This window comes from Macaca fascicularis, chromosome 17 (assembly GCF_037993035.2).
Source record: "Macaca fascicularis isolate 582-1 chromosome 17, T2T-MFA8v1.1".
NCBI classification, from domain to species: domain Eukaryota; kingdom Metazoa; phylum Chordata; class Mammalia; order Primates; family Cercopithecidae; genus Macaca; species Macaca fascicularis.
Window position 1 is genome coordinate 8,074,978 of NC_088391.1, and position 26,731 is coordinate 8,101,708.

Sequence of the window (26,731 nt, forward strand, 5' to 3'; positions counted from 1 at the left end):
TAACTATTTCATGAGATAGATACTGTTTTCATTTGACAGGTTAAAACTAGCACTTAAAAAAAGACTGGTTTTAATAAGCAAACACTTAAAAATCCTCTCTCTATCCCTTGCTGTATGACCTTAAGAAATTGAAGTCAGAGGCTGGGCACTGTGGCTCATGCCTGTAATCCCAGTACTTTGGAAGGGTGAGGGGGGTGGATCGCCTTAGGTCAGGAGTTTGAGACCAACCTGGCCAACCTGGTGAAACCCTGTCTTTACTAAAAACACAAAAATTAGCTGGGCGTGATGGTGGGCGCCTGTAATCCCAGCTACTCAGGAGGCTGAGGCAAGAGAATCGCTTGAACCCAGGAGGTGGAGGTTGCAGTGAGCCGAGATGGCGCCATTGCACTCCAGCTTGGTCAACAAGAGCGAAACTGCATCAAAAACAAAAAAACAAGAACCAAAAATCTATATGTCTTTTTTTTTTTTTTTTTTTAAATTGAGTCCTTTTGTGAGATGAACATTCAGTCTTGGCTAGATTATTCTTTTTTTTTTTTTTTTTTTTTTGAGACGGAGTCTCGCTATGTCGCCCAGGCTGGAGTGCAGTGGCCGGATCTCAGCTCACTGCAAGCTCCGCCTCCCGGGTTTTTACGCCATTCTCCTGCCTCAGCCTCCCGAGTAGCCGGGACTACAGGCGCCCACCACCTCGCCCGGCTAGTTTTTTGTATTTTTTAGTAGAGACGGGGTTTCACCGTGTTAGCCAGGATGGTCTCGAACTCCTGACCTCGTGATCCGCCCGTCTCGGCCTCCCAAAGTGCTGGGATTACAGGCTTGAGCCACCGCGCCCGGCCATTGGCTAGATTATTCTAATTAGCTACCCTTATATGGTTGGTTAGCATGGAGCTAAAGATAAATGTCCTGTTTAAAAAAATGACAGCCCGGCCCGCGCGGTGGCTCAAGCCTGTAATCCCAGCACTTTGGGAGGCCGAGACAGGTGGATCACGAGGTCAGGAGATCGAGACCATCCTGGCTAACGCGGTGAAACCCTGTCTCTACTAAAAAATACAAAAAACTAGCCGGGCGAGGTGGCAGGCGCTTGTAGTCCCAGCTACTCGGGAGGCTGAGGCGGGAGAATGGCGTAAACCCGGGAGGCGGAGCTTGCAGTGAGCTGAGATCCGGCCACTGCACTCCAGCCTGGGCGACAGAGCGAGACTCCGTCTCAAAAAAAAAAAAAAAAGAAAAATAGCCCTTCGGAAAACTCTGGCAGTTTACAGAAGAAATACAAATGGCCAGTAGGTGTATAAAAGTTCCTAACAAGTGAATAAAAGAAAATTAAAACTGTCATTCACTTATTTATGTATCTTTTACTTTTCAAGTTGGTAAGAGCACAAAGATTGCTGATACCTAGTGTTTGTGTTGGTACCTGCGGGGAAAGACACTCTGGTGTGACACTTTTAGAGGTCAGTATTCATTAAAATTTAAGACGTCCACATCCTTTGGCACAATTGTTAGACTCGTTCTATGGAAACACAGGATATATGTACAGAGTTATTCACGGCAGCTGATCTGAGGTAGTGAAAAGTTGAAAATCGTGAAATTCCCGTTAATAAGGGTGTTACCCATATAGCAGGATATCATACAGCAGGAAAAACAAGCAAGAATTTTATATACAGACAAGATGCTTAAACTATATTACTAAATAGGAAGAAGAAGTTATAAAACAGTATGTGTAATATGCCCCCCCCCCTTTTTTTTTTTTTTTTTGTGATGGAATCTCGCTCTGTTGCCAGGCTGGAGTGCAATGACGTGATCTCAGCTCACTGCAGCCTCTGCATCCTGGGTTCAAGCGATTGCCCTGCCTCAGCCTCCCGAGTAGCTGGGTAAATTACAGGCACCACCCCCATGCCTGGCTAATTTTTGTATTTTTTTAGTAGAGACGGGATTTCACCATGTTGGCCAGGATGGTCTCGATCTCTTGACCTTGTTATCCTCCCACCTTGGCCTCCCAAAGTGCTGGAATTACAGGTGTGAGCTGCCGTGCCTGGCCGTAATACACTTTAAAAAGATATGTAAGAAGAAAAGATCTAGAGACAGCACTGAGTTGCTAATGTTAGTATTTCTGTGGTGGCATGATGGGAAACTTTGATTTCTACATTTCTGAATCTTTTTTCCTCAAGTCTTTTATAATCAGAAAAAGAATCAGTAAAGATAACTAACATACACACATACGAAAGATGAACCCAAACCCAACCCTCCAGAAGCTAGGATACTACAAGATTTAGCAAAATAATTGGAAATGCCTGTGGTTTGCTAGTTTCTCCAAAATTCAGCATTAGCCTTCTGAGCTCATCCATGGATTTGGATGATCTTAAACTGATGCTTTATATGACAAGTAAGCTGGTTTTAGAAATAAAATTTTCTTTCTGTTATTCCTAGCCACATTACTGAGAAAACAGTAACGGAAAACTTTTTAGGCCATTTATTGCTTTATTGGCAGCTTTTGATTGTGTAGAAAATAGTAATTATCTTGGCATAGATGTCAAACTAAAACTGCTTTTTATTTTTCAGTGAGCATTCAGATTGATGATACTAAATAGCTTCACCCAAGAGCCCAATTTATTTAGTTGTTGTTGTTCAAGTTTGTAGCAAGTTCATCTTGGAATGCCTGTAGTATTGCAGTCCTCCCCAGAATCAGCTGTTTTTACCAGAGTCTTACTGCACTGCAGTTCTTTTCTGATTGAAGAGGCTAAGTAATAATGTATATCATAAACATGTTCAGGTCAAAACAGTGTACTGTATACACTCCAGTGAAACAGTTGGATCTCAGCTGGGTACTTGTCTTTAAGCTACTTGATTCATCTAAAATTTCTGTTTCAGGATTTTTTTTTCCCCTTACTATAGGCATTGCTGTGGCTATCTTAGTGTTGACAAGTATGACAACTTCTTTAAGAGCCAGTTTGCCAGATAGACTTAGCAGTTTGTATTATTTATTTATTTATTTATTTAGAGACAGAATTTCGCTCTTGTCGCCCAGGCTGGAGTACAATGGCGCGATTTTGGCTTGCTGCAACCTCTGCCTCTAGGGTTCAAGCGAGTCTCCCGCCTCAGCCTCCAAAGTAACTGGGATTACAGGTGCCCGCCGCCACGCTCAGCTAATTTTTTGTATTTTTAATAGAGACAGAGTTTCGCCATGTTAGCCAGGCTGGTCTTGAACTCCTGACCTCAGGTGATCCACCCACTTTAGCCTCCCAAAGTGCTAGGATTACAGGTGTGAGCCACCACACCTGGCTTGACTTTGCAGTTTTTAAAACAATGTTAACTTTCCTCCCTGGAGGTCTGATATCTCTGCAGGTAACTCACTGTTCACTAAGTGACATAGTATATGTGTTCTCTGGGCACTGACTAGAGAACGTAATTTAATTATTAAACATATGTTGAACATTTGTGTGCTAGATGTCGTATAGATATTGGGGAATACAAAGGTGTATCAGACCAGGCTCAGTGGCTCACACCTGTAATCCCAGCACTTCGGGGGACTTGAGGTCAGGAGTTTGAGACCAGCCTGGCCAACATAGTGAAACCCCGTCTCTACCAAAAATACAAAAAAATTAGCCAGGCGTAGTAGCATGTGTCTGTAGTCTCAGCTACTAGGGAGGCTGAGGAAGGAGATTTGCATGAACCTGGGAGGTGGAGGCTGCAGTGAGCTGATATGGCGCCACTGCACTCCAGCCTGGGCAACAGAGTGAGACTCCATCTCAAAAAATAAATAAATAAATAAATAAAAAGCAAAGAGGTATCAGACGTGGCCTTGGTCATTTGTGAGTGCATAGATTAATAAAGGAGTTTGACATTATAAATTATGACATAGTATGATATATATACATATCTCATATATATACACACACACATATACATAAAATGTATAACAAACTCTATTCAGCGATATCTTGAGAGGTGGGTGATATTTGAAGTATTTTTCAAAAGATGTTTGAGGCATACATACCTGGTAGAAAAGGGCATTCTAGGCAGATGAGAGAAGACACAGGTTTTGAGAGGATGCACTATTCATAGTTTTGTAGTCATCTGATGTGGTGAGAGAATAGACCAGTTATGGAGAGTGGTACCAGATAATAAACTGTGGCCACATTGTGAAGGCCCTTCTAGGTTATACTAGTAAGTGATATGATAAGATCCGTGTTTTACCACCCCCCAAAGCTGGCAGAAGACAAAAAATAACCAAAATCAGAGCTGAACTGAATAAAATTGAGATGCAGGAAACCATACAAAAGATGAGTGAAAATAGAAGTGGTTATTTAATAGAATAAATAAGATTGCTAGACTGCTAACTAGACTAATACAGAGAAAAGAAGATCCAAATAAACACAGAAATGACAAAGGGGACATTACCACCTACCCCACAGAAATACAGAAAACCCTCAGAGACTATTTAGAACACCTGTATGCATGTAGGGTAGAAAACCTACAAGAAATGGATACGTTCCTAGAAACATACCTCCTAAGATTGAACCAGAGAGGAATTGAGACCCTGAACAGAGCAATAACGAATTCTGAAATTGAATCAGCAACCAAAAACCTACCAACCAGAAAAAGCCCAGGACCAAATGGATTCAAAATCACTTACTAGTATAGTATATGTATTAATATAAAGAGCTGGTACAATTCCTACTGAAACTATTCAAAAAAATAGAAGAGGAGGGAATTCCTCCCTATCTTGTTCAATGACCAGCGTCATTCTGATACCAAAACTTGGCAGAGACTCAACAAAACAAAAACTTCAGGCCAATATCCTTGATGAACATAGATGCAACAATCTTCAACAAAATACTAGCAAACTGAATCCAGCAGCATAACAGAAAACTAATCCACCAGGCCAGGAGCAGTAGCTTAGGCCTGTAGTCTCAGCATGTTGGTAGCCAAGGCAGGTAGATTGCTTGAGGCCAGGAGTTCAAGACCAGCCTGTGTAACCTGGTGAGTCCCTATGTCTACCAAAAAATTTAAAAAATTAGCTGGGTGTGGTGGCACACGCCTGTAGTTCCAGCTACTTGGGAGGCTGAGGTGGAGGGATGGCTTGGGCCCGGGAGGCAGAGGTTGCAGTGAGCTGAGATTGGGCCGTGGTACTCCAACCTGGGCAACAGAGTGAGACCCTGTCAAAAAAAAAAAAAAAAAAAAAAAAGGTTAATTCACCATGATCAAGTAGGCTTTACCCCTGAGTTGCAAGACTGGTTGGGCATACACAAATCAATAAATGTTACCTGTCACATAAACAGAGCTAAAAACAACCATATTATCATCTCAATATATATAGAAAAGGTTTTCAATAAAATTCAACATCCTTTCATGTTAAAAACCCTCAACAAACTAGGCATTGAAGGAACACACTTCAAAATAACGAGAGCCATGTATGACAGACCCACAGCCAGCATCATACTGAATGGGCAAAAGCTTGAGAACTGGAACAAGACAAGGATGCCTACTCTCAACACTGCTATTCAACATAGTGCTAGAAGTCCTAGCAAGAGCAATCAGGGAAGAGAAAGAAATAAAAGGCATCCAAGTAAGAAGAGAGGAATTCAGACTACCTCTGTATATGATATGATTTTATACCTAGAAAACCTCATAGCCTCTGCCCAGAAGCACCTAAGTCTGACAAACAACTTCAGCAAAGTTTCAGGAGACAAAATCGATGTATAAAAATCCGTAGCATATCTATACACCAACAGCTTCCAAGCTGAGTGCCAAATCAAGAATGCAATCCTATTCACAATAACTGTGAAAAATAAAATACCTAGGAATACAGCTAACCAGGGAGGTGAAAGAGCTCTACAGTGAGAATTAGAAAACACTGCTAAAAGAAATCAGAGATGACACAAACAGATGGAAAAACATTCCATGCTCATGGATAGGAAGAATCAATATTGTTAAAATGGCCATACTGCCCAAAACAACGTAAACATTCGATGCTATTCCTATCAACCTGCCAATGACACTCTTCACAGAATTAGAAAAGACTGTTCTGAAATTCATATGGAACCAAAAAACAGCCTGAATAGCGAAAGCAATCCTACGCAAAAAGAGCAAAGCATCGCATTACCTGATTTCAAACAATACTTCAAGGCTGTAGTAATCAAAACAGCATGGTACTGGTACAGAAACAGTGACATAGACCAATGGAACAGAATAGAGAGCCCAGAAATAAAGCCTCACACCTACAACCATCTGATCTTCCACGGAGTTGACGAAAATGAGCAATGGGGAAAGGACTTCCTGTTCAGAAAATGGTGCTGAGATAATTGGCTAGCCATATATAGAAGACTGAAACTGGATACCTTTGTTACATCATATACAAAAAAATTAACTCATGGTGGATTAAAGACTTAAATGTAAAACCGAAAACTATAAAAACCCTTGAAGAAAACCTAGGAAATACCATTCTGGACATAGGCCCTGGCAAAGATTTCATGAAGATGCCAAAAGCAATTGCGACAACAACAAAAAATTGACAAATGAGACCCAGTTAAACTAAAGAGCTTCTGCACAGCAAAAGAAACTATCAACAGAGTAAACAGACAACCCGCAGAATAGGATAAAATATTTGTAAACGGTGCATCTGACAAAGGTCTGATACCTAGAATCTGTAAGGAGCTTAAACAAATTAACAAGCAAAAATAACTCCATTAAAAACTGGGCAAAGGACATGAATAGATGCTTTTCAGAAGAAGACATACACTCAGCCAATGAGCATATGAAAAAATGCTGAACGTTGGCTGGGCGTGTTGGCTCACGCCTGTAATTCCAGCACTTTGGGAGGCTGAGGAGGGTGGATCACAAGGTCAGGAGATCAAGACCATCCTGACTAACACGGTGAAAACCCATCTCTACTGAATACACAAAAAATTAGCCAGGTGTGGTGGTGGTCGCCTGTAGTCCCAGCTACTCAGGAGGCTGAGGCAGGAGAATGGCGTGAACCTAGGAGGCAGACCTTGTAGTAAGTGGAGATCACGCCACTGCACTGCAGCCTGGGTGACAGAGCGAGAGTCCCTCTCAAAAAAAAAAAAAAAAAAAAAGAGAAAAATGCTCAGCGTCACTAATCATTAGAGAAATGGAGAAATGTAAATGAAAACCACATTGAGATACCATCTCATACCAGTCAGAATAACTATTATTAAAAAAATAACAGATACAGGTGAGGTTGCAGAGAATAGGGAACATGTATACACTACTGGTGAGGAAAACAGTTTCCTGATTTCTCAAAGAACTTAGAATTACCATTTGACCCAGCAATTTCATTTTGGGTATATACCCAAAGGAATATACGTTGTTCTGTCATAAAGACATATGCATGAATATGTTCATTGCAGCACTCTTCACAATAGCAAAGACATGGAAGTGACCTAGATGGCCATCAATGGTAGACCAGATAAAGAAAATTTGGGGCATATACACCATGGACTACTGCACAGCCATAAAAATGAACAAGATAATGTCCTTTGCAGCAACATGGTTGGAGCTGGAGGCCATTATCCTAGATGAACTAACGCAGGAGCAGAAAACCAAATACCACATGTTCTCACTTATAAGTGGGAACTAAACATTGAGTATACATAGACACAAAGAAGGGAACAATAGACACCGGAGCCTTCTCTTTTTTTTTGAGATGGAGTTTCGCTGTTGTTGCCCAGGCTAGAGTGCAATGGCACAATCTCGTCTCACTGCAACCTCTGCCTCCCCGGTTCAAGCGATTCTCCTGCCTCAGTCTTCTTAGTAGCTGGGATTACAGGCATGCACCATCACACCTGGATAATTTTGTATTTTTCGCAGAGATGGGGTTTCACCATGTTGGTCAGGCTGGTCTTGAACTCCTGACCTCAGGTAATCCTCCTGCCTCAGCCTCCCAAGGTGCTGGGATTATAGGTGTGAGCCACCGCGCCCGGCCAATACTGGAGCCTTCTTGAGCAGGGAGAGTAGGAGGAGGGTGAGGAAGGGAAAAGTACCCATTGGGTACTGTGCATATTACCAGGGTGACAAAATAATCTGTATACCAAACCCCCGCCATATGTAATTTACCCACATAAGAAACCTGCATGTATACCCCTGAAACTGAAATAAAAGGGTTTTTTTTTAATATTTGTTTTATTTTTGAGACAGAGTTTTGCTGTATCGCACAGGCTGGAGTGTAGCAGTGTGATCTCGGCTCACTGCAACCTCTGCCTCCTGGGTTCAAGTGATTCTCCTGCCTCACTCAGCCTCCCTCCCAAATAGCTGGGATTACAGGCGTATGCCACCGCGCCTGGCCAATTACTGTATTTTTGTTGGCCAGGCTGGTCTCAAACTTCTGACCTTGGGTAATCCACCCGTGGCCCTCTCCCAAAGTGCTGGGATTACAGGCATGAGCCACTGTACCCGGCTTTATTTACTCTTTATTTTAAAAAGATAACTATAGTAGGCCTTTGACTTCTAAGGATGGAAATGGGGAAATCATTTGGAACAGTCTTTACTATAGTTAAAGGGAGTAACGCTGAGGACATAGTTTAGGGCAGTGGAAATGAATTAAAGGGGGGCACATTTTAGAGAGATTTGGTGAAGCAGCTACCTGGGATGCATAAGGGAGAGAAAGGAGGCAAAGATAACTAAGTTTTTAGTTTTAAAGTACTTGTCACATGTCTTAGAGACTTTTAGTAATAGGCAGTTGGAAATGGAGTTAGGAGATTAGGGTTGAGTGAGATGAATGTAGTGTAGTGATTTTTGAAATGTTTGAAATAAGACAAGGTTTTAAATCTCAACTCTGGTACTGTCACTAAAATGAGAAATAACCATATATATCTTCAAGAACTGTTGGGATTGTGCATATAAACCTGTCAATAAGTAATGCTTGGCATTATTTTATCTGTCTGTCTAATCTATCATAACTAGAATTGAATGTTTCACAGCAAATGGATGAAAGTTTAAGAGGGAGAGATTGATGTATTTAGATTGCTGGAAAGTTAAGTACTTGAGCTATGTCGTTAGTTCTTTATGGAATTACCTCACTTCAGTTGTGGCATAATATTCTTTTCTGTACTTCTATTGAGAATGAATATAAAAAGTGTTTCAAGAAATCTTTCAGTTGTCTTGAAGATGTCATGGTGTTCAATGTTCTTTATGGAAAAATCCTTGTAATAATTTCTTCAAAGAGTTTAGTATTAGGAAAAATGGTTTTTGTTCAAACAAATTGGTATTTGTTATTTTACTAAGCAAGCAATTTTTAAACTTCTGTTTTCTCTTTTTTTATCTTGGCTATTTCAAAACGTCTGAGCTTAATGTTTGACTGAAATATTTTTATTAACCTGTATTTTTAGTTTGACTTATATTTAATCTTTTATTATATGGCTCTGTTGTATGTTTTCGGGGGCGGGGAGCTTACACAACAGAAATTTATTGTCTCAGGTTTGGAGGCTGAAAGTCTAAGATCAAGGTGTAGGCTGGATTGCCTTCTTCTGAAGGCTGTGGAGGATAATCTATTCCATGTCTCTCCCCTTAGCTTTTCGTTTGCTGACAATCTTGGACATTTCTTGGCTTGTAGAAACATCTTCCCAGTCACTCCTTTCATCTTTACTTGATGTTTTCCCTTTGTGTGCATCTGTGTTCAAATTTCCTTTTTCCATAATGTCACCAGTCATATTGGATTAGGGCTGCCCTAATGACCTCATCTTTAATTATATCTGCGGTGACTCTATATTCCAATGAGGTCACATTCCAAGGTACAGGGGATTAAGACTTCAACATAGGAATGTGGTGGGGGTTGGGGGGACCTTTGAACTTCTAACAGTTGTGTGGTTAAACAAATGAGATAATAACCTAAAATGCCTTATAGAGCTTCGGAGTTAGGTAGGGAATTGAGAATTTGAACTTGTTCTCTTTATGACTCTCCACAGAAGCTTTATCATAAGGGCAGGAAGCATAGTGTTTATAGTCATTAATTGCCATTTTCTGACAGTTCTTTTTGACTTTTTCTTAGTTTGTGAACTTTCAAGGGAATTCCAGCTCTTCAAACAGACAGTATGTCTTGTCCACCTGCTTTGGATTTGAGTCTTTTCTTACAGCTTCTGTGGGTTTTATAACAGATGTGTAAAATATTCTAGCTTACCTTTTTTATCATTTATTTTAAAATTAAAAAGAGAAAAACCTACATGGAAAGTTTTTCCTAATACTCTATTACAAAGAGCATGTTAGTGTTTCATCAGAAAAAGCAGGCTACTTTTTGCAAATAAGTAAGTGGATTTGGCACCTAATATCAACTGAGCATGCCAGTATACAGAATTATTATCACAACAACCTTGGAAAGTAGATGCTACCATTTTAGTGTTACAGAGGAAGAAACTGAGACTTAAATATACTGTTGAAGATTAGTAGTTGACAACTGGCTGAAACAGACCTCATGGTTAGTATTTGTTAAAAGTCTATGCTCATTCCACAATCCAATAAAGAAAAGGATGGTGTGAGTATCTGCTGAGGGGGTAGAAGAGCCCGTTTCTTGGGCCTGCACCCACTGTACTGTCATCTGGCATCTCTGAGGTCTCAGTTTCCTCACTGGAAAAGTAGAGGCAATCGGCCGGGTGCCATGGCTCATGCCTGTAATCCCATCTCTTTGGGAGGCCGAGGCAGGTGAATCACATGAGCTCACTAGTTTGAGACCAGCCTGGGCAACATAGCGAAACCCCACCTCTACTAAAAATACAAAAAATTATATGGGCGTGGTGGCGCACACCTGTAGTCCCAGCTACTCACAAGAATCGCTTGAACCCGGGAGATGGAGATCGCGCCACTGCACTCCAGCCTGGGTAACAGAGTGAGATTCCACCTCAAAAAAACAAAGCATTTCATTGAAAATAAATGTTTGTACAAATGTGCTAGACTGGGCTCAGTGACTCACGCCTGTAGTCCCAGTAATTTGAGGGGCGGTGGAGGGAGGATTGCTGGAGTTCAGGAGTTTGAGACTGCGGTGAGCTGATTATGCCACTGCACTCCAGCCTGGGCAACAGAGGGAGACTGTTTCTCAAAAATAACAACTTCTTGCCACCAAGCTTAAAAAAAATAACCTAACAAAAATGTGCTGTTAGATTAAGGAATACCAAAAAGTGAAAGGTGTGCATAATTACAGATACATAAAGTGCAGTTACAGATAATTTAAGGCCGAGTACAGTGGCTTACACCTGTAATCTCAGCACTGTGGGAGGCCAAGACAGGAGGATCACTTGAGCCCAGAAAGTTTTTTTTTGACACAGTGTCTCGCTCTGTCACGCAGGCTGTAGCGCAGTGGTATGATGACAGGTCACTGCACCCTTAACTTCCTTAGCCAGGAGTTCGAGACCAGCCTGGGCAACATAATAAGACCCTGTCTCTTCAAAAAAAAAATACAAAATAAATTCAAAACAAAACAAAGCTCAGATAATTTAGATTAGTAGATAGTACAGAAATATGTGAAAACTTAAAGGTTTAAATACTGTAGTTGAAGACAGCAATAAAAAGTCAAAAGGAAGTTTTTTTTTTTTTTTTTTTTTGTCAAATGAATGATATAAATAGTATCTTAAGAGGTAAAGGTTTTAACAACTTGGAATAATTGGGGAATACTTTCTAGAGAAGGGGGAATTAAAAAGTAATGTTTATGAAGACCTGTGGGAAAAGATGCTAGATACTTTACATAGATTCTTTCACTTGATTCCACACTGCAACCCTGTGAGTGAGATGGTATTTAACCTCTTTTATCAGGTGAAGAAATGAAATTTACAGTTACTTGCTCATGCTCATATAGTATGTAAATGGCACAAGTAGGATTCAAGCTCAATGTGTAACTCCCAAGTATTTTTTCTTTCTCATCATACCTGAGTCTTGAGTATGTATGTTAGAAATTGATTATACTCTAGATGGTAAAGTGTGGGAGATTTTAAGCATATAATGAGTATATCATTGTGACTGGAGGAGAAAGTTCAGTCATTATATGATTCTTGTAAAGATCTTATGGTAGATGTATACTTTTATTGCTTTATGCAATGATCTTTAATCTTTTGTAAATATTGGTGTAAGGTATTCAGTTTTTTCCCTAGATGGATACTCAGTTGTCTTAAGTCCATTTACTGAATAATCCCTCTTTTCCTCTACTAATTAAATAAAAAGTTTTATTGGCCAGGCATAGTGGTGTGCGCCTGTGGTCCCAGCTACTCGGGAGGCTGAGGTGGGAGGATTTCTTGCTTCAGCCCAGGAGGCAGAGATTGCAGTGAGTTAAGATTGCGCCACTGCACTCCAGCCTGGGCAACAGAGCTGTCTCAAAAAAACTAAAACAAAAAAAATGTATTGAAATATAATTTACATGCTATTAAATTCACCTATTATAAGTACAATTCAATTATTTTTAGTAACTGTATAGAGTTGTACAGTTTTTTTTTAAAGAACTTTAAGATATTTATTGTTTTTCATAACTCTTAATTGATGTTTTCTAGGTAGATATTATTTTCATTTTATAATTGATGGCATAATCTGCATTTTACAAGCATTTTGCCCAAGACTTTGTGGCTAGTAAATGGCAGAACTGAGACTCAAACTCAGCATCTTTTAGGAAGTATTAGCATGATAGTTGAGGACAAATTGTTGAGGATATGCTAATGTCAGACTAAGAAGTTCGGATTTCATCCTTTAGCGTGAGCATTGCCAGCATCTTCTCTGTAATGCCCTACTCAGCACTTGTAGATGGGTACTTTTTGGAAAGTGTCTTCTATGATGGAACTCTTGTCTCTCAAGATGCTCCATGTGGAAAGGGTTCCCTAGTCAAGTAAATTTGGGAAGTACTTTGTCTTCTTTTTGGATTGTCACAATTCACATTGTATACACACATCCTGGGAAGGTGTACAGTAAGGAAATGGGGGTTTACTTGTTTTTACTCATTTTCCCCCAGAATTTTCCAAGCTTCTTGACCATTGAAGACCTTTTTTTTTTCTTTTTGAGACGGAGTCTCGCTCTGTCGCCCAGGCTGGAGTGCGGTGGCCAGATCTCAGCTCACTGCAAGCTCCACCTCCCGGGTTTATGCCATTCTCCTGCCTCAGCCTCCCGAGTAGCTGGGACTACAGGCGCCCGCCACCTTGCCTGGCTAGTTTTTTTTTTTTTTGTATTTTTTAGTAGAGACGGGGTTTCACTGGGTTAGCTAGGATGGTCTCGATCTCCTGACCTCGTGATCCGCCCGTCTCAGCCTCCCAAAGTGAAGGAAGACCTTTTGAGTAACACTGCTCTAGTATGATGTTTTTGGAGAGAGAGACTCAATTCATTAAGAGGGGTTTAAGTGTGAAGAAGAAAATTCAGCTGCAAGATTGGAGTTTTTAAAAAGTAGGTTATTATTGTGTACATTTATCTGTTAATAGTTGTGGGGTGACTGCTGACAGATGCAGAAGTTCTTCCTTTTTTTTTTTAGACCGAGTCTCACTCTGTTGCCAGGCTGGAGTGCAGTGGTGCAATCTCAGCTGACTGCAACCTCTACCTCTCAGGTTCAAGCGATTCTCCTGCCTCAGCCTCCCGAGTAGCTGGGACTACAGGCACTCACCACCATGCCTGGCTAATTGTTGTATTTTTAGTAGAGACGGGATTTCACCATGTTGGTCAGGCTGGTCTCGAACTCCTGACCTCGTGATCCTCCTGCCTTGGCCTCCCAAAGTGCTGGGATTACAGGCGTGAGCCGGTGTGCCCGGCCGAAGTTCTGATTCATTAGGTATAGGATCCTTTGGTCCAAAGTTTGAAATTTTGTCTCTTGATTTATACTTGTATTTTCTTTTTTTTTTTCCGGTAGAGATGGGGATCTTGCTATGTTGCTCAGGGTGGTCCTGAATTCCTGGGCTCAAGTGATAATTCCACTTTAGCCTCCCCGAAAGTGCTAGGATTACAGACATGAGCCACTGTGCCTGGCCCCATTTCTTTTAAAAATTTGAAAGGCTGTTCAATATAGTAGCAAGATTACTTTTATGTCCCAGGTGTACCATTTACTAGTGTTGTGACTTTAGGCAAGCTATAATCGCTGAATCACACTTTGCTTAACCATAAAATAAAAAAAAAAAAATCAACTTTGCCACAGTTGTTATTCAGATGTAGATTCATATCAACAATAATGATTGTTCAATTTGTTATTATTCTATAGTGTCTTAGTTCATTTCTGCAACTATTAACAAAATATTGGAGACTGAGTACTTTTTATAGAACAGAAATTTATTTCTCAGATTTCTGGAAGCTGGGAAGTCCAAGATCAAGGTGTGGGTTGGTTTGGTGTCTGATGAGGGCTGCTGTCTATGCTTCAAGATGGTGCTGTGTTGCCATGTGCTCACATGGGGGAAGGGTCTAACAGTTTCCTTGTGCTTCATAAGGGTGCTAATTCCATTAGCATCATGGCGTGCTCCACCCTCATGACTTAATCACCATCTAAAGGCCCCAATTCTTAATACTGCCACAATGATAAGTTTCAACACATGAATTTTGCAGGGGGTGGGAGGGACATTCAGACCATAGCATTCTGCCCATGACCCCTTAAATCCTTGTCTTTGTCACATGCAAAATTCTATCCCAATAGTATCAAAAATCTTCCAGCACCAATTCAAAAGTCCAAAGTCCAGAGTCTCATCTAAATTAGGTATTCATCCTAAGGCAAATTGCTCTCCAGTTATGAGCCTGTGAAATCAGACAAGTTACACTTTTCTAAAATACAATGGTAGGACAGATACAGGATAGATACTTCCATTCAGAAAGGGAGAAATTGGAAAGAAGAAAGGGATAGCAGGTCCTAAGAAAGCCCAAAACCCAGAAAGCCAAACAACATTAAATCTGGATGCCTGAGAATAATCTTGTTTAACTCCTTTTCTTGCCTTCTGGACACACTGGGACTGGGGTGGGTCCTGAAGGCTTCAGGGAACCCCGCCCTTCTGACTTTATCTGGGGCAAGCCCTAATGCAACTCTCACAGGTTGGAGTCTGATGCCTCTGGCTCTCCTGGGCTGGTGGTGCATGCTGGTGGCTGCACAGTTCTGAGGTCTCGGGGGCAGCCTCGGCTTCACAACTTCACTAGACATAACCCTGGTAAAAGCTCTCTGCTACAGCCTGCCCCTATGGCAGTTCTCTGTCTAGCCCCTGAGGCTTTCTGAGGAATCCTTTGAAATCTAGGTGGGGATAGCCATGCCTATGAGCGTACTGCACTCCTGAAGAGTTAGCACCATGTGGGCATCATCAAGGTTTACCCCTTGTGCCTACATTTGCCCTCCAGAGTGGAGGCCTGAGCTGTACCTGGCCTCACGTGAGCCACAGTGGGGGTAGTCAGGGAGCCTTGCTTGGGAATAAGGGGAGCAGAGATGTGAGGCAACCCTGGGCAGCTGGGCCTCTCCCTAGAAAACAGTTTTGTACTCAAGGCTCTGCCATTGTGGGCCTGTGGTGGGGAGTAGCAACCTTGGATCTATCTGAAATGTCTTTGGGTTCATTCTTCCATTTTCTTGATGAATATCAGCTGCTTCCTTGTATCTATATGAATCTCCTTTTCTTTATTTTTTTAATCTTAATTTTTTTTTTTTTTTTTTTAACAGATGGGGCCTCCTATGTTGCCCAGGCTCTGGGCAGTCTCCTTATCAAAAGGTCACTTGGTCATGCTTGTGGTATTCTCTTCCAACATCACCCCGTGTTTTTTATTTTGAGACAGTCTCTGTTGCCCAGGCTGGAGTGCAGTGGCACAATCTCAGCTCGCTGCAACCTCCACTTACCGGGTTCAAGTGATTCTCCTGCCTCAGCCTCTCTAGTAGCTGGGACTACAGGCACCTGCCACCATGCCTGGCTAATGTTTGTATTTTTAGTAGAGATGGGGTTTCAACTATGTTGGCCAGGCTGGTCTCAAACTCCTGACCTCAGGTGATCCGCCTGCCTCGGCCTCCTAAAGTGTTGGGATTACAGGTGTGAGCCATTGCGCCTGGCCTAATACCCATTTTTAATCTTTACAACCTAGCCAGTCCTGCTTCCGTTTTGATTGTAAATTTGATCTTTAGGCCAGGTGAGGTAGCTCACACCTATAATCCTAGCACTTTGGGAGGCTGAGTCGGGTGGAGCATGCCTGTAATCCCAGTTACTTGGGAGGCTGAGGCAGGAGAATTGCTTGAACCCAGGAGGCGGAGGTTGCCACTGCATTCCAACCTGGGCAACAGAGTGAGACTCTTGTCTAAAAGGTGTATTGTGGCTGGGCACCGTGGCTCACACCTGTAATCCCAGCACTTTGGGAGGCCGAGGCGGGCAGATCATGAGGTCAGGAGACCATCCTGGCTAACATGGTGAAACCCCGTCTCTACTAAAAGTACAAAAAAATTACCTGGGCATGGTGGTGGGCACCTGTAGTCTCAGCTACTTGGGAGGCTGAGGCAGGAGAATCACGTGAACCTGGGAGGCGGAGCTTGCAGTGAGTCGAGATCATGCCACTCTTCCAGCATGGGCAACAGAGAGACGAGACTCTGTCTCAAAAAAACAAAAAACAAAACAAAAACAAAAAAGTGACTTGCGAACTGTTAGTCCATGGAAATAGTGTTAAGATTTACTTAAAGTGGCTTGTAAAAATAAAGGATTGAAGGACTTAAAAATTCCTGATGATCTGTTCTCGGTAATTAAGGTCACTCACATATCTTACACTTAAGTAATTTAAATTTAAAAGTATTCTACATGCATTTTCTCATTTTTTTTGTTTTTATATATTTTTTGAGATGGAGTCTCGCTTTTGTTGCCCAGGCTGGAGTGCAGTGGTGCGGTCTTGGCTCACTGCAACCTCTGCCTCCCGGGTTCAAGCGATTCTCTTGCCTCAGCCTCCCAAATAGCTGTTTTTACAGGCGCCCTGACCACCATGCCCGGCTAAGTTTTTTATTTTTAGTAGAGATGGGGTTTCACCATGTTGGCCAGGCTGGTCTCAGACGAACTCCTGAGCTCAGGTAATCTGCCTGCCTTGGCCTCCCAAAGTGTTAGGATTACACGGTGAGCCACCGTTCCCAGCTGTATTTTCTCTTTGAACACCTGATGAAGTAGGTTGGATATGTGCCTGTTCTTGGTAATTAAATTAATATATTTATGATCTATATAGGATGGAATAATGTATCATTGGTTAGTGATTTTTCCTAACTGCACTCCAAGTATCTATTCCTCTTTTCTCCCTTCCAAAACAAGAAAAGTCAAATGTAGGTATATGTGTGTGTGGAATGTTTACTTTAAAAAATAATAATTTTAGGCTGGGCGCAATGGCTCATGCCTGTAATCCCAGCACTTTGGGAGGCTGAGGTGGGTGGATCATGAGGTCCGAAGTTTGAGACCAGCCTGGTCAAGATGGTGAAACCCCATCTCTACTAAAAACACAAAAACTAGCTGGGTGTGGTGGGGGGGCACCTGTAATCACAGCTACTTGGTAGGCTGAGGCAGGAGAGTCGCTTGAACCCAGGAGGCGGAGGTTGCAGTGAGCCGAGATCACGCCACTGCCCTCCAGCCTGGGCGACAGAGCAGGACTCCATCTCAAGATAATAATAATAATAATAATGATGATGATAATAATAATAAATATTATTTTAATCATTGATTACTGGCTATGTCAGCACTCCCTTGCCACCTACCCCTGTTTTTGGTTAAGTCCAGTCAGGTGTTTGCTAGGGAGCATAAGGCTTCTTCTATCAAAGTTGTGTATCTGAAAGGAATATATACCAGTGTTAACATAGTGAAAATCACTACCAGAAATTTGTGTGTTTATTGGGACAAATTCTATTTCTTAATGATAAGGTGTTATTATAAGGTGGGAAATTTGGTTTTATTGTCCTCTGATTCATTAATTTTACCAATATTTCATTTCGTTTATGTGCAGTGGACCTTGCTTTCGAGGAACTTAAAAATTCTACTAAGACAAGATATTGACCATAGGTATTTGAATTCTTGGCATGTTCAGTAATTGTTCTATTGGCTTGTACAAAATGTGAAAAGAGAGAAAATTGGATTTGAAATTTAAAAATATAATAAAAACCTTTGAAGTGAAAAGCATTTGAAATAAAAATGCTATATTAGACAACAATTTGACTCTAGAATTGTACTCTATTTTGGAGTAACCATTCTATTTTATTAGGAAAATGTGAAGAGTAGATGCCTTAGAGAATGGAGGAACCTCTCCCCTTATGGATTGCTCTGTCATCATCCTCCTCCTCATCATTGTGGAAATAACTACATTATAAAAAAAGTCATAAAAGACGAACGTCTTTTTTTTTTTTTTTTCATTTTTTTTGAGATGGAGTTTCTCTCTTGTTGCCCGGGCTGGAGTGTAATGGTGCGATCTTGGCTCACCACAACCTCTGCCTCCCAGGTTTAAGCGATTCTCCTGCCTCAGCCTCCCAAGTAGCTGGGACTATAGGCATGTGCCACCATGCTTGGCTAATTTTGTATTTTTAGCAGAGACGGAGTTTCTCCATGTTGGTCAGGCTGGTCTCAAACTCCCGACCTCAGGCGATCTGCCCACCTTGGCCTCCCAAAGTGCTGGGATTACAGGCGTGAGCCACTGCGCCTGGCCGAATGTCTTTCTTCTAACCAGCCACGTGACACAAAATTGTTAACATTTTGACATATTTAGTCATTTTTTTCTGTGTATGTGTAAGCACACATAATTACCCTCAAATAAAAATGTGTTCCCCTTTCACTTCACATTGTAAATGGTTATTACACTAGAAAGGAACAAAACTTGCTCCTATTTTCTCTCTACTACATTCTCACACAACACTTTTGACACCAGATGTGTTGAGTTTTTTTCCCACACCAGCCAATTCTCCAATTCTCTGGTTACCACCTGGGTGTTCTACAATTCAATTATGACACTACCTGGAGTTAGTGCAGACTCCAGAGGTTAAAAGCTCAGTCACACAAGAGTGCTCTCCACTTCAGATACCAGTGACATGTAGCGGGTCCCCAGATTATACACACTTCTATCCGACTTGGCTACAAATTGGGAGTTCCCATGACCCCTCCTCAGGTTTGATAATTTGCCATGATGGCTCATGGAACTCAGGGAAACACTTGCTTGACTGGTTTATTACAAAGGATACAGATGAACAGTCAGATGAAAAAGTAGATAGAACAAGGATCTTTTTTCTCTGTGGAGTTGGGGTGTGCCACCCTCCTGGCTCATAAATGTGTTCACCGACCCACGAGCTCCCTGAACCTCACAGTTGAGAGATTTTTATGGATGCTTCATCTCACAGGCAAAGGAAAAATCATCTCACAGGCAAGGGAAACTCAACCTGTAGCCACTCTCTCCTCACTGGAAGATGGTTGGGTAGGGCTGAAAGTTCCAAACTTGTAATCAGGGCTCGGTCTTTCTGGTGACCAGCTCCCATCTAGGTACCTAACAAAAGTCACCTCATTAGAACAAAAGATGCTCCTATCACCCTGGAAATTCCAAGGGGTTTAGGAAGTCTGTGTTAAGAACTGAGGTCAAAGACCAAAAATTTGAACCAAAGATGCTCCCAGCACCAAGTATTTGAACAAAGATGCTCCTAGCACCTATCATTTAGGAAACAAGTTTTTCTAGGAGCTCTATGCCAGGAACTATAGATGAAGACAAAAGAAATATGTATTTCTTTCACAGTGTGACAGACATACAATTATTTAGTCTTTATTATCATTTTGTGTAGCAGTTTATTACGGACAATTTAAAACTTTGATAAAAGTAGAGAGGATAGTGTCATCCCTGTCACCCAGCTTCAACAATGATTGATATTTTCCCAGTCTTACTTTGTCTGTCCTTCTATTTTAGTTCTATTTTGCTGAAATATTTTAAACATATCCTGGACATTAATTACCATGACTTTAAATTATTTCATGGTAGTTTTTCAGTGGATTTACTTAATCATTCTTCTGTTGTTAGACATGTTGACCTACAAGGAAGAAGCTGAGGCAAAATTAATATAAATAGAGAGTCAGCCAGGCACAGTGGCCCTGTAATCCCAATACTTAAAGAGGCCGAGATGAGAGGATCACTTGAGGGCAGGAGTTCGAGACCAGCCTGAGGATCATAACAAAATCTCATCTCTACAAAAACAGAAGAAAAGTAGAGAGTTTATTTGGGCCAAACTTGAGGATTGCAACCCAGGAGCACAGACTCAAGTTGCCCTGAATATATCCTCTGATTAGCTGTAGTGGATTTTTAAAGGTAAAATAGGGGGACAGGGAGTAAAAGTGTGTCAGGAATTCTCATTGGCTTACAGAAATTAACATTGATTCAGCTATACATTGTTAAGCTGTAGGGTGATGGTTACAGTGTCCAATGTGGCATTATTAGGTTAATTTATAGCTACTTTTGGCAATAGCAGGCAGTTTCAAGAGATGAGCACGTAGCTCAAAGTGGGGAGTAGGCTGTGACTGCTGTCTCATTTTAATACCTCTCTGGGCCTGATGTTAAAAGGGTTTGCATTCTTCAAATAATAAATAGTTCTTTGTTTTTTCCCATTTCACGTTGTTTCTAATTCCTTGTTAAAGATGAACTTTTTTATATATAAATATTTAGGTGTTTCTGATGATATTCTTCAGCCATATCCTGAAGTTGTAATCACTAAAAGATATGAACCATTAAAATAAACTTTTTATAATTGTAAATGCAGTACATTTTCATTATGGATGTTTTGGGAAATAAATTTAAAAAAGAAGAAAATAAAAATTACCTCATTGTTTTCCAAAGAGACCCAACATCCCTTCTATCCACATTTTTGTAGTTTGCTTCTTACTGGGGTTGAAGGGGGTTTCTCAATGACTGCCTGGAGAAGAGCAAGCCTACTTGCAGCCCATCTTATTGTTAAACTGGCAGATTAGAAAATAGCTGCATGCTAAGTACTTATTAGGAAGTAACATCTAAGACACAGTGTCCCGTTGATTGCCCTAATAGTTTTAGAGTCCTTCAGTATCGTCCTACCCTAAACTCTAAAAAGAACTGTCAGTATTCCTGAATTCCATCCTATTGCTACCTCTGCAGAATTTTTTCCCCCTGAATTTTGAGTTAGTGTGAGTCTGCTGGTTTGTTTCAAAAGATGTGTTGTGAGAAACCGTCTTGAGAAAATTGCTTCTGTTTACCATCCAGTAGTTCACAGGAGAAATTGTTGTCCTTTTACTGAGTTGAAGAAAGAAAATTTGATGAGGAAACTGGAAATGCAGGTGGTAGAAACTTAATCATATTGTGTCTGGGGGCTATTTTGTGATTCATAGAAAATAAATTATTTCTGTGGGAAGTAATTAGTCAGCTTGAGCACTGTTTAACAGATTTCTAGAGCCAAGCCAATTTTATTTGATCCTGCCTTTTATAAACTGGTAAATAAAAATAAGTGTGACAGATTTGAGACTTTACAACGTATTTGGGAACACAGAAGTGAAATCAATGTTTCATCCTCTGAAATAATTTTAAATACTTGAATTTTCCTTCTCTTTCAGTTCCAGGAATGGATGGAGGTGCTTTAACTGATACAAGTCTCACAGATTCCTATTTTAGCACCAGCTTTATTGGAGTCAATGGATTTGGAAGCCCTGTAGAAACAAAATATCCCCTGATGCAGGTATCCTCAGTATAAATTCATGTTGCACTATGCAGTTTATTCTAGGACCAGGGGACATATAGAGTCTTCATTTATTCTTACATTTATTGAGTGGGAGGTGAGATTTTAGGAGGCAGTGAGATGGGTGAGATGTAGGTAAACTATCTCCCATGGGGTTGGAGTTAATGAGAGCTTTTATAAGTGGGGGTTTGGTAGGGTTAGGGGCAAGAGTGACGGGAGTATATAGAGAGGGTAGTTAGAGACTAATTTCACTTGTGTGTTTTGTTTGTTAGTTAAACTTGGTAGTGATAGCAATTTTGTTTTGTTTTGTTTTGAGACGGAGTCTTGCTCTGTCGCCCAGGCTGGAGCGCAGTGGCGCAATCTCAGCTCTGCAAGCTCCACCTCCCGAGTTCACGCCATTCTTCAGCCTCAGCCTCCCGAGTAGCTGGGACTACAGGTGCCCGCCACCATGCCCGGCTAATTTTTTTGTATTTTTAGTAGAGACAGGGTTTCACCGTGTCAGGCAGGATGGTCTCAATCTCTTGACGTCTTGATCTGCCCGCCTCAGCCTCCCAAAGTGCTGGGATTATAGGCGTGAGCCACCACGCCTGGTCGATAGCAATTTAAAAATTATGTTTTGAGCAGATTATACATGTATTATGAAAGTTAAGTTACAAAAGGGCCTCCCTTCCATCGTTACTCATCACTTTTCCAGTTAACCTTCCTAGAGGTAGCTACCATTACTGGTTACAAGTTTCCTGTATATCCTCTCAGGAATACTCTTTGCATTATAGAAGCATAGTGCTAGTTTTATTTTGTTTAATGCTTAAAATGTTAAATTTAAAGTCATAGTACTTGGGGCATTTTACATTAAAAATGTCTTTGAATTTTTTTTGACCCCACTTTGTTGTTTTTGGCTCTTTTTTTCCCTTTGTTTATCATATGACTGCATGCAATGCTTAGGAGATTTGTTTTTAGATTAGTTTTTGTTGATTAGTATTGCACAATTTTGTAGAATTGGAATAAAATTGGCAAGTATTCTAGTGTTTTTAATTGGAAAACTGCCATAATAGTAAAGGCAACGTATTGTCCTTTCTAGTTTCTGTGATGTACTACTGGATGGTTTTCTCCAGTATTACAATACGATATTTGAACACATTTCTCTTTCTCTCTCTCTCTCTCTCTCTCTCGCTCTCTCTCTCGCTCTCGCTCGCTTGCTCACTGTGTCACCCAGGCTGAAGTGCAGTGGTGCGATCATGGCCCACTGCAGCTTCAACCTTCTAGGCACAAGTGATACTCCTCTCTTGCCTCAGCCTCCTGAGTAGCTAGGACTTACGGGTGTGTGCCACCATGCCCGGCTAATAAAAATAATTTTAGCAGAGATGAGGTCTGTGTTGCCCAGGCTAGTCTCAAACTCCTGGTCTCAAGTGATCCTCCTGCTGTGGCCTCCCACAGGAGGTATTACAGGTTGGGATTACAGGCATGAGTCACCACTCCTGGCCTAGTGTTTATACTTCAAGCTGAACTGATTTTAAGGGTCTGTATGAAACCAATGCTTTTTGGAATTATTTTAACTTTTATTTATTTCTTGTAGCTATGCACTCTAAAGGTTGTTTATAAACAAACATGTACAGCCATATATAGAAATGGTTATGTTTTATGAACAATGTAAATAGTTTATTGTATAGTTGTACCTTCTTTTAACTGCCCGTGAGCCACAATTTCAGGTACTTTTTAATATATATTTTTGTATTAAAATTACCTCAGGAACTTAGCTTTTTTCTTCTCTTTTAAAATTATGCAGACATTAAATAAGAAGTTGAGCAAACAGATTCAGGACTCTAGAATTAAAGCCAGAGCTAGAAATTCCTAACTTATAATTTTTAAGGCATTGAGTTAGATGTTGTATATGAGACAAGGATTTGTGGCCATGGGATGAAGGGCCTTACAAGATGGAGAGACCATACAGGCTATGGAGTGAGTCCAGAAAGCATAGAACGTGTTTAGAGAACAGAAAATATCCTACTTTTATAAGCTGTGTAAGGTGTATGAATGATAGTACAAATTGAGAAAGGATATTAGAGCATTTACTGGTTTTATTCATAGTTAGCGTGTACCCTCCTCAGTGGATATTGGAATTTATTTTTACAGACAAGGAAACTTAATTATGTGTTTTGCCTAGGCTAATAAGTTATGGAAGCACAATTCAAAATACGTCTGTAGCTTTGGCTTTAAATACCTGGGTAGTGAGTAAAATTTTTATTTCATGTGGTGGTTTTTACATAGTTGTAATCCAAGCAGTAACATTTATAGGAAGATTAGATTATCAGTAATGTGAACAGTAGATTGGAGGGGAAGAAGCAAAGAGAGCCAGTGTTAATTGGTTGGATACTTTTATTTCTGTATTCCTCAGTGGTGTTATAAATACATATTTTGTTTTGCAGAGAATGACTAATAGTAGCAGCTCCCCAAGCCTTCTAAACGACAGTGCCAAGCCATATTCAGGCCATGGTAAGACCTGTTCCCTTTTGCTTGTGTGTGTCTGTGTATATATTTCTTACTCTAAAAGTAATATACAACCATTGTAGAAATGTTGAAAATTGTAAACGGGTATAAAGAAGAAAATAAAAATTATTATCTTCCCACTCAGATCTAACTGTTGAGATTTAGATCTCAAGCCAGGCGTGGTGGCTCACGCCTGTAATCCCAGCACTTTGCGAGGCTCAGGTGGGAGGATTGACTGAGCCCAGGAGTTTGAAACCGACCTGGGCAATATAGCAAGACTATGTCTCTATTATTAAAGAACAGTCAGTGTGTAAGTTATATAAAAAAATTTTGTCAAGCTATTTTGTTAACATCTTGCCCTTTGCACTATTAGTTATTTAATATTAAATTCATGTCAATTTTAATGAAGGTGAGTCTGAAAACCCAGGAAGAAGAAGGCAGAGAAATGAAGCAGCAGTCTATTTGTACTACATTGTGAAGAGATATAAGGTTCCTTTACATAAGGGCATTTAATATATTTTTTAGGATTTAGCAGAACATGTAATGAGATTAATAAATAAAAAATTAAAGCTCAGAAATGAAGATAAATATTTCAGTATATCTCATGCATGCCTTTTCGGAGACTCTTCTCATTTGTAAAGTGAGAAATAATTAAGATATATAATTTTGTTTGTAACTTCTTTCTGCAGAGTAGTGGAATTTTGAACCTACAAAATCTTTGGATTTCATGTTTGTGTTTTGAAAAATTTATTATTTCTGTCTTTAACAACTTAATATTTTACTTTAGTTTTTTAGTAATATCAAATATCTGGTGATAGACTTTAAAATATGGAATAGTTTGTAGAGTAGCTGGTTTTAAAGCCTTGCTGATGTGTTGAAATCCAAGACAGGATCTCTCAGAGTCTGTGGTTGACACTGCCCCACCCCCCCCACCCTCCTTTTTATCCTTCCCAAGATTTGGTCTCAAGATTATAAACCTTTATTTATAGAGGAGGGTGGGGGCAGTCAACTTACTGCCTTCATAAACACACACAGTAGTATGGTTAAGAGGTTTTTTTCTCTATTTGATTTTTCTTTTGGTTCTATACAAATAGATCTATCCTGATCCATATAGCTTTTGAATATTTGAGCAAATTAGTTCACCAGTTTGTGTTTAATTTGCTCAGAAAATATTTGAACATAACTGTGTGTTAGGTACTAAGTTTAATTATTGTGTCATTTGATTTTTATTATATAGGCATTGTCCAGTTAAACAGTTACTAGATTTGTGGGTTACCCGAGTTTTATGTGTGGAAACTTACGTAACTTACCTTTCAGATCCTCTAACTTCACCTGCTTCATCCTTGTTTAATGACTTTGGTGCCCTCAACATCTCTCAGAGACGAAAGGTAGGTGAAATTGAAACTTGCATTAAACTAAATGGAATTTAGAAGTGATGTTGGCATTGTTACCTATGTAGTGTCAATGTTTTCATAAGTGGAGGGAGAGCTTTTTATGGGCTTTAGTGTTTTTCCTGTGTTTTTTTTTTATCCTTTTTCTTTATATTTTTATATGTGGAAATTTATTTGATCTCTGCATGGAATAGAGATTTTGTGTGAAGGGATGAAATCCTGCTTATTTTTGTTCATTTTGTGTATCTCAATGTATTCTGTTTTTAAGATAACATCTAATTTAATGTTATAGTTGCTGTTAATGTGACCCATTGTAAGCATATTCATCATGTTTAAACTTTATTTTTTGATGGCTTTATCTAAATTTCAAAGATTCTTCCCTAATTTACTCCTCATTACAAGGCAAACTTAAAATTTTCAACTTTTCATAATTGGCCCAACAGTTTAAAAAGTTGAAAATCTCTTCACATTAGAAATTTAATTTTATTTGGACTTTAGATTGATAGACCATGTATGGATTTTTGAAGTATTTTATAAGGACTGATGTTGTGACAAACTGGATAATTTGATGCCTTTGAGTCTTAATGAGAATCTTGTTAATACTAATAATCATCTAGAGAAGATAGTCTTTTTTGGTTAGGACCAGTTAGATGTTAAACAGGTTGTAAATCTTGGTGGAAGTTATTATAAAGTTATAACATTGTTTCCTAAGTAATGGAAGAAAGATCCAAAATTTAATGAGAGTAATAAATATAAAATTAACTAAAGCTCAGAAATGAAGATAAAATATGTCAATATATCTCATGAATATTAAATTTTAGAATAGCTGATATGAGATACTTTTAAGAAGGATCTGATCAGCAGATAGTATAAAATGAAATAAATTCAAGAAGGTGGCGGTGATGGCTTCACGGTGTATAGTTATCCCCAAACTCATTGAATTGAATACATTAAATATGTATAGCGTTTTACATGTCAGTCAGACCTCAATAAAGTAGTTTTAAAAATTCAGAAAGACGAGATTTTCTTAAGACAAAAAAAAGTTATGAGGACCGATATAAATTATATTAAAACCTCATGTATGTAATGTTATTTCCATTTTGAGACAGATGAGAATGAGAAGGTAATTACAAAATGCTTTTTAGCAACTAGAATTGATAGACTGAAATCTGTGGGTTTAATTTAATGGATTTCCTTATAGGCTTTTATCATGGATAAATTTACTCCTGCTTTACATACTTTTCTTATAAACTGGAATATTTGGTTTCTA

General features: G+C 39.9%; 1 protein-coding gene across 10 annotated transcripts in view; it reads left to right on the plus strand.

The window, feature by feature from the left end:
- PAN3 (poly(A) specific ribonuclease subunit PAN3) overlaps positions 1 to 26,731 on the plus strand; it is a 158,932-nt gene that overhangs the window by 13,053 nt on the left and 119,148 nt on the right. For 7 of the 10 annotated variants that reach the window (XM_074021786.1, XM_005585540.5, XM_045377071.3 and 4 more), the window contains exons 2-4: positions 21,465 to 21,586; positions 24,010 to 24,076; positions 25,388 to 25,458. Coding sequence is in view for 6 of the 10 variants with exons in the window: in XM_005585540.5 (XP_005585597.4) it covers positions 21,465 to 21,586; positions 24,010 to 24,076; positions 25,388 to 25,458 (260 nt within the window). In the remaining 4 variants the exon portion in view is untranslated. Of the gene's footprint in view, positions 1 to 17,868; positions 17,925 to 21,464; positions 21,587 to 24,009; positions 24,077 to 25,387; positions 25,459 to 26,731 lie in introns of those variants that run through there. The other 3 variants (XM_045377074.3, XM_074021788.1, XM_045377073.3) reach the window with 3 other exon arrangements.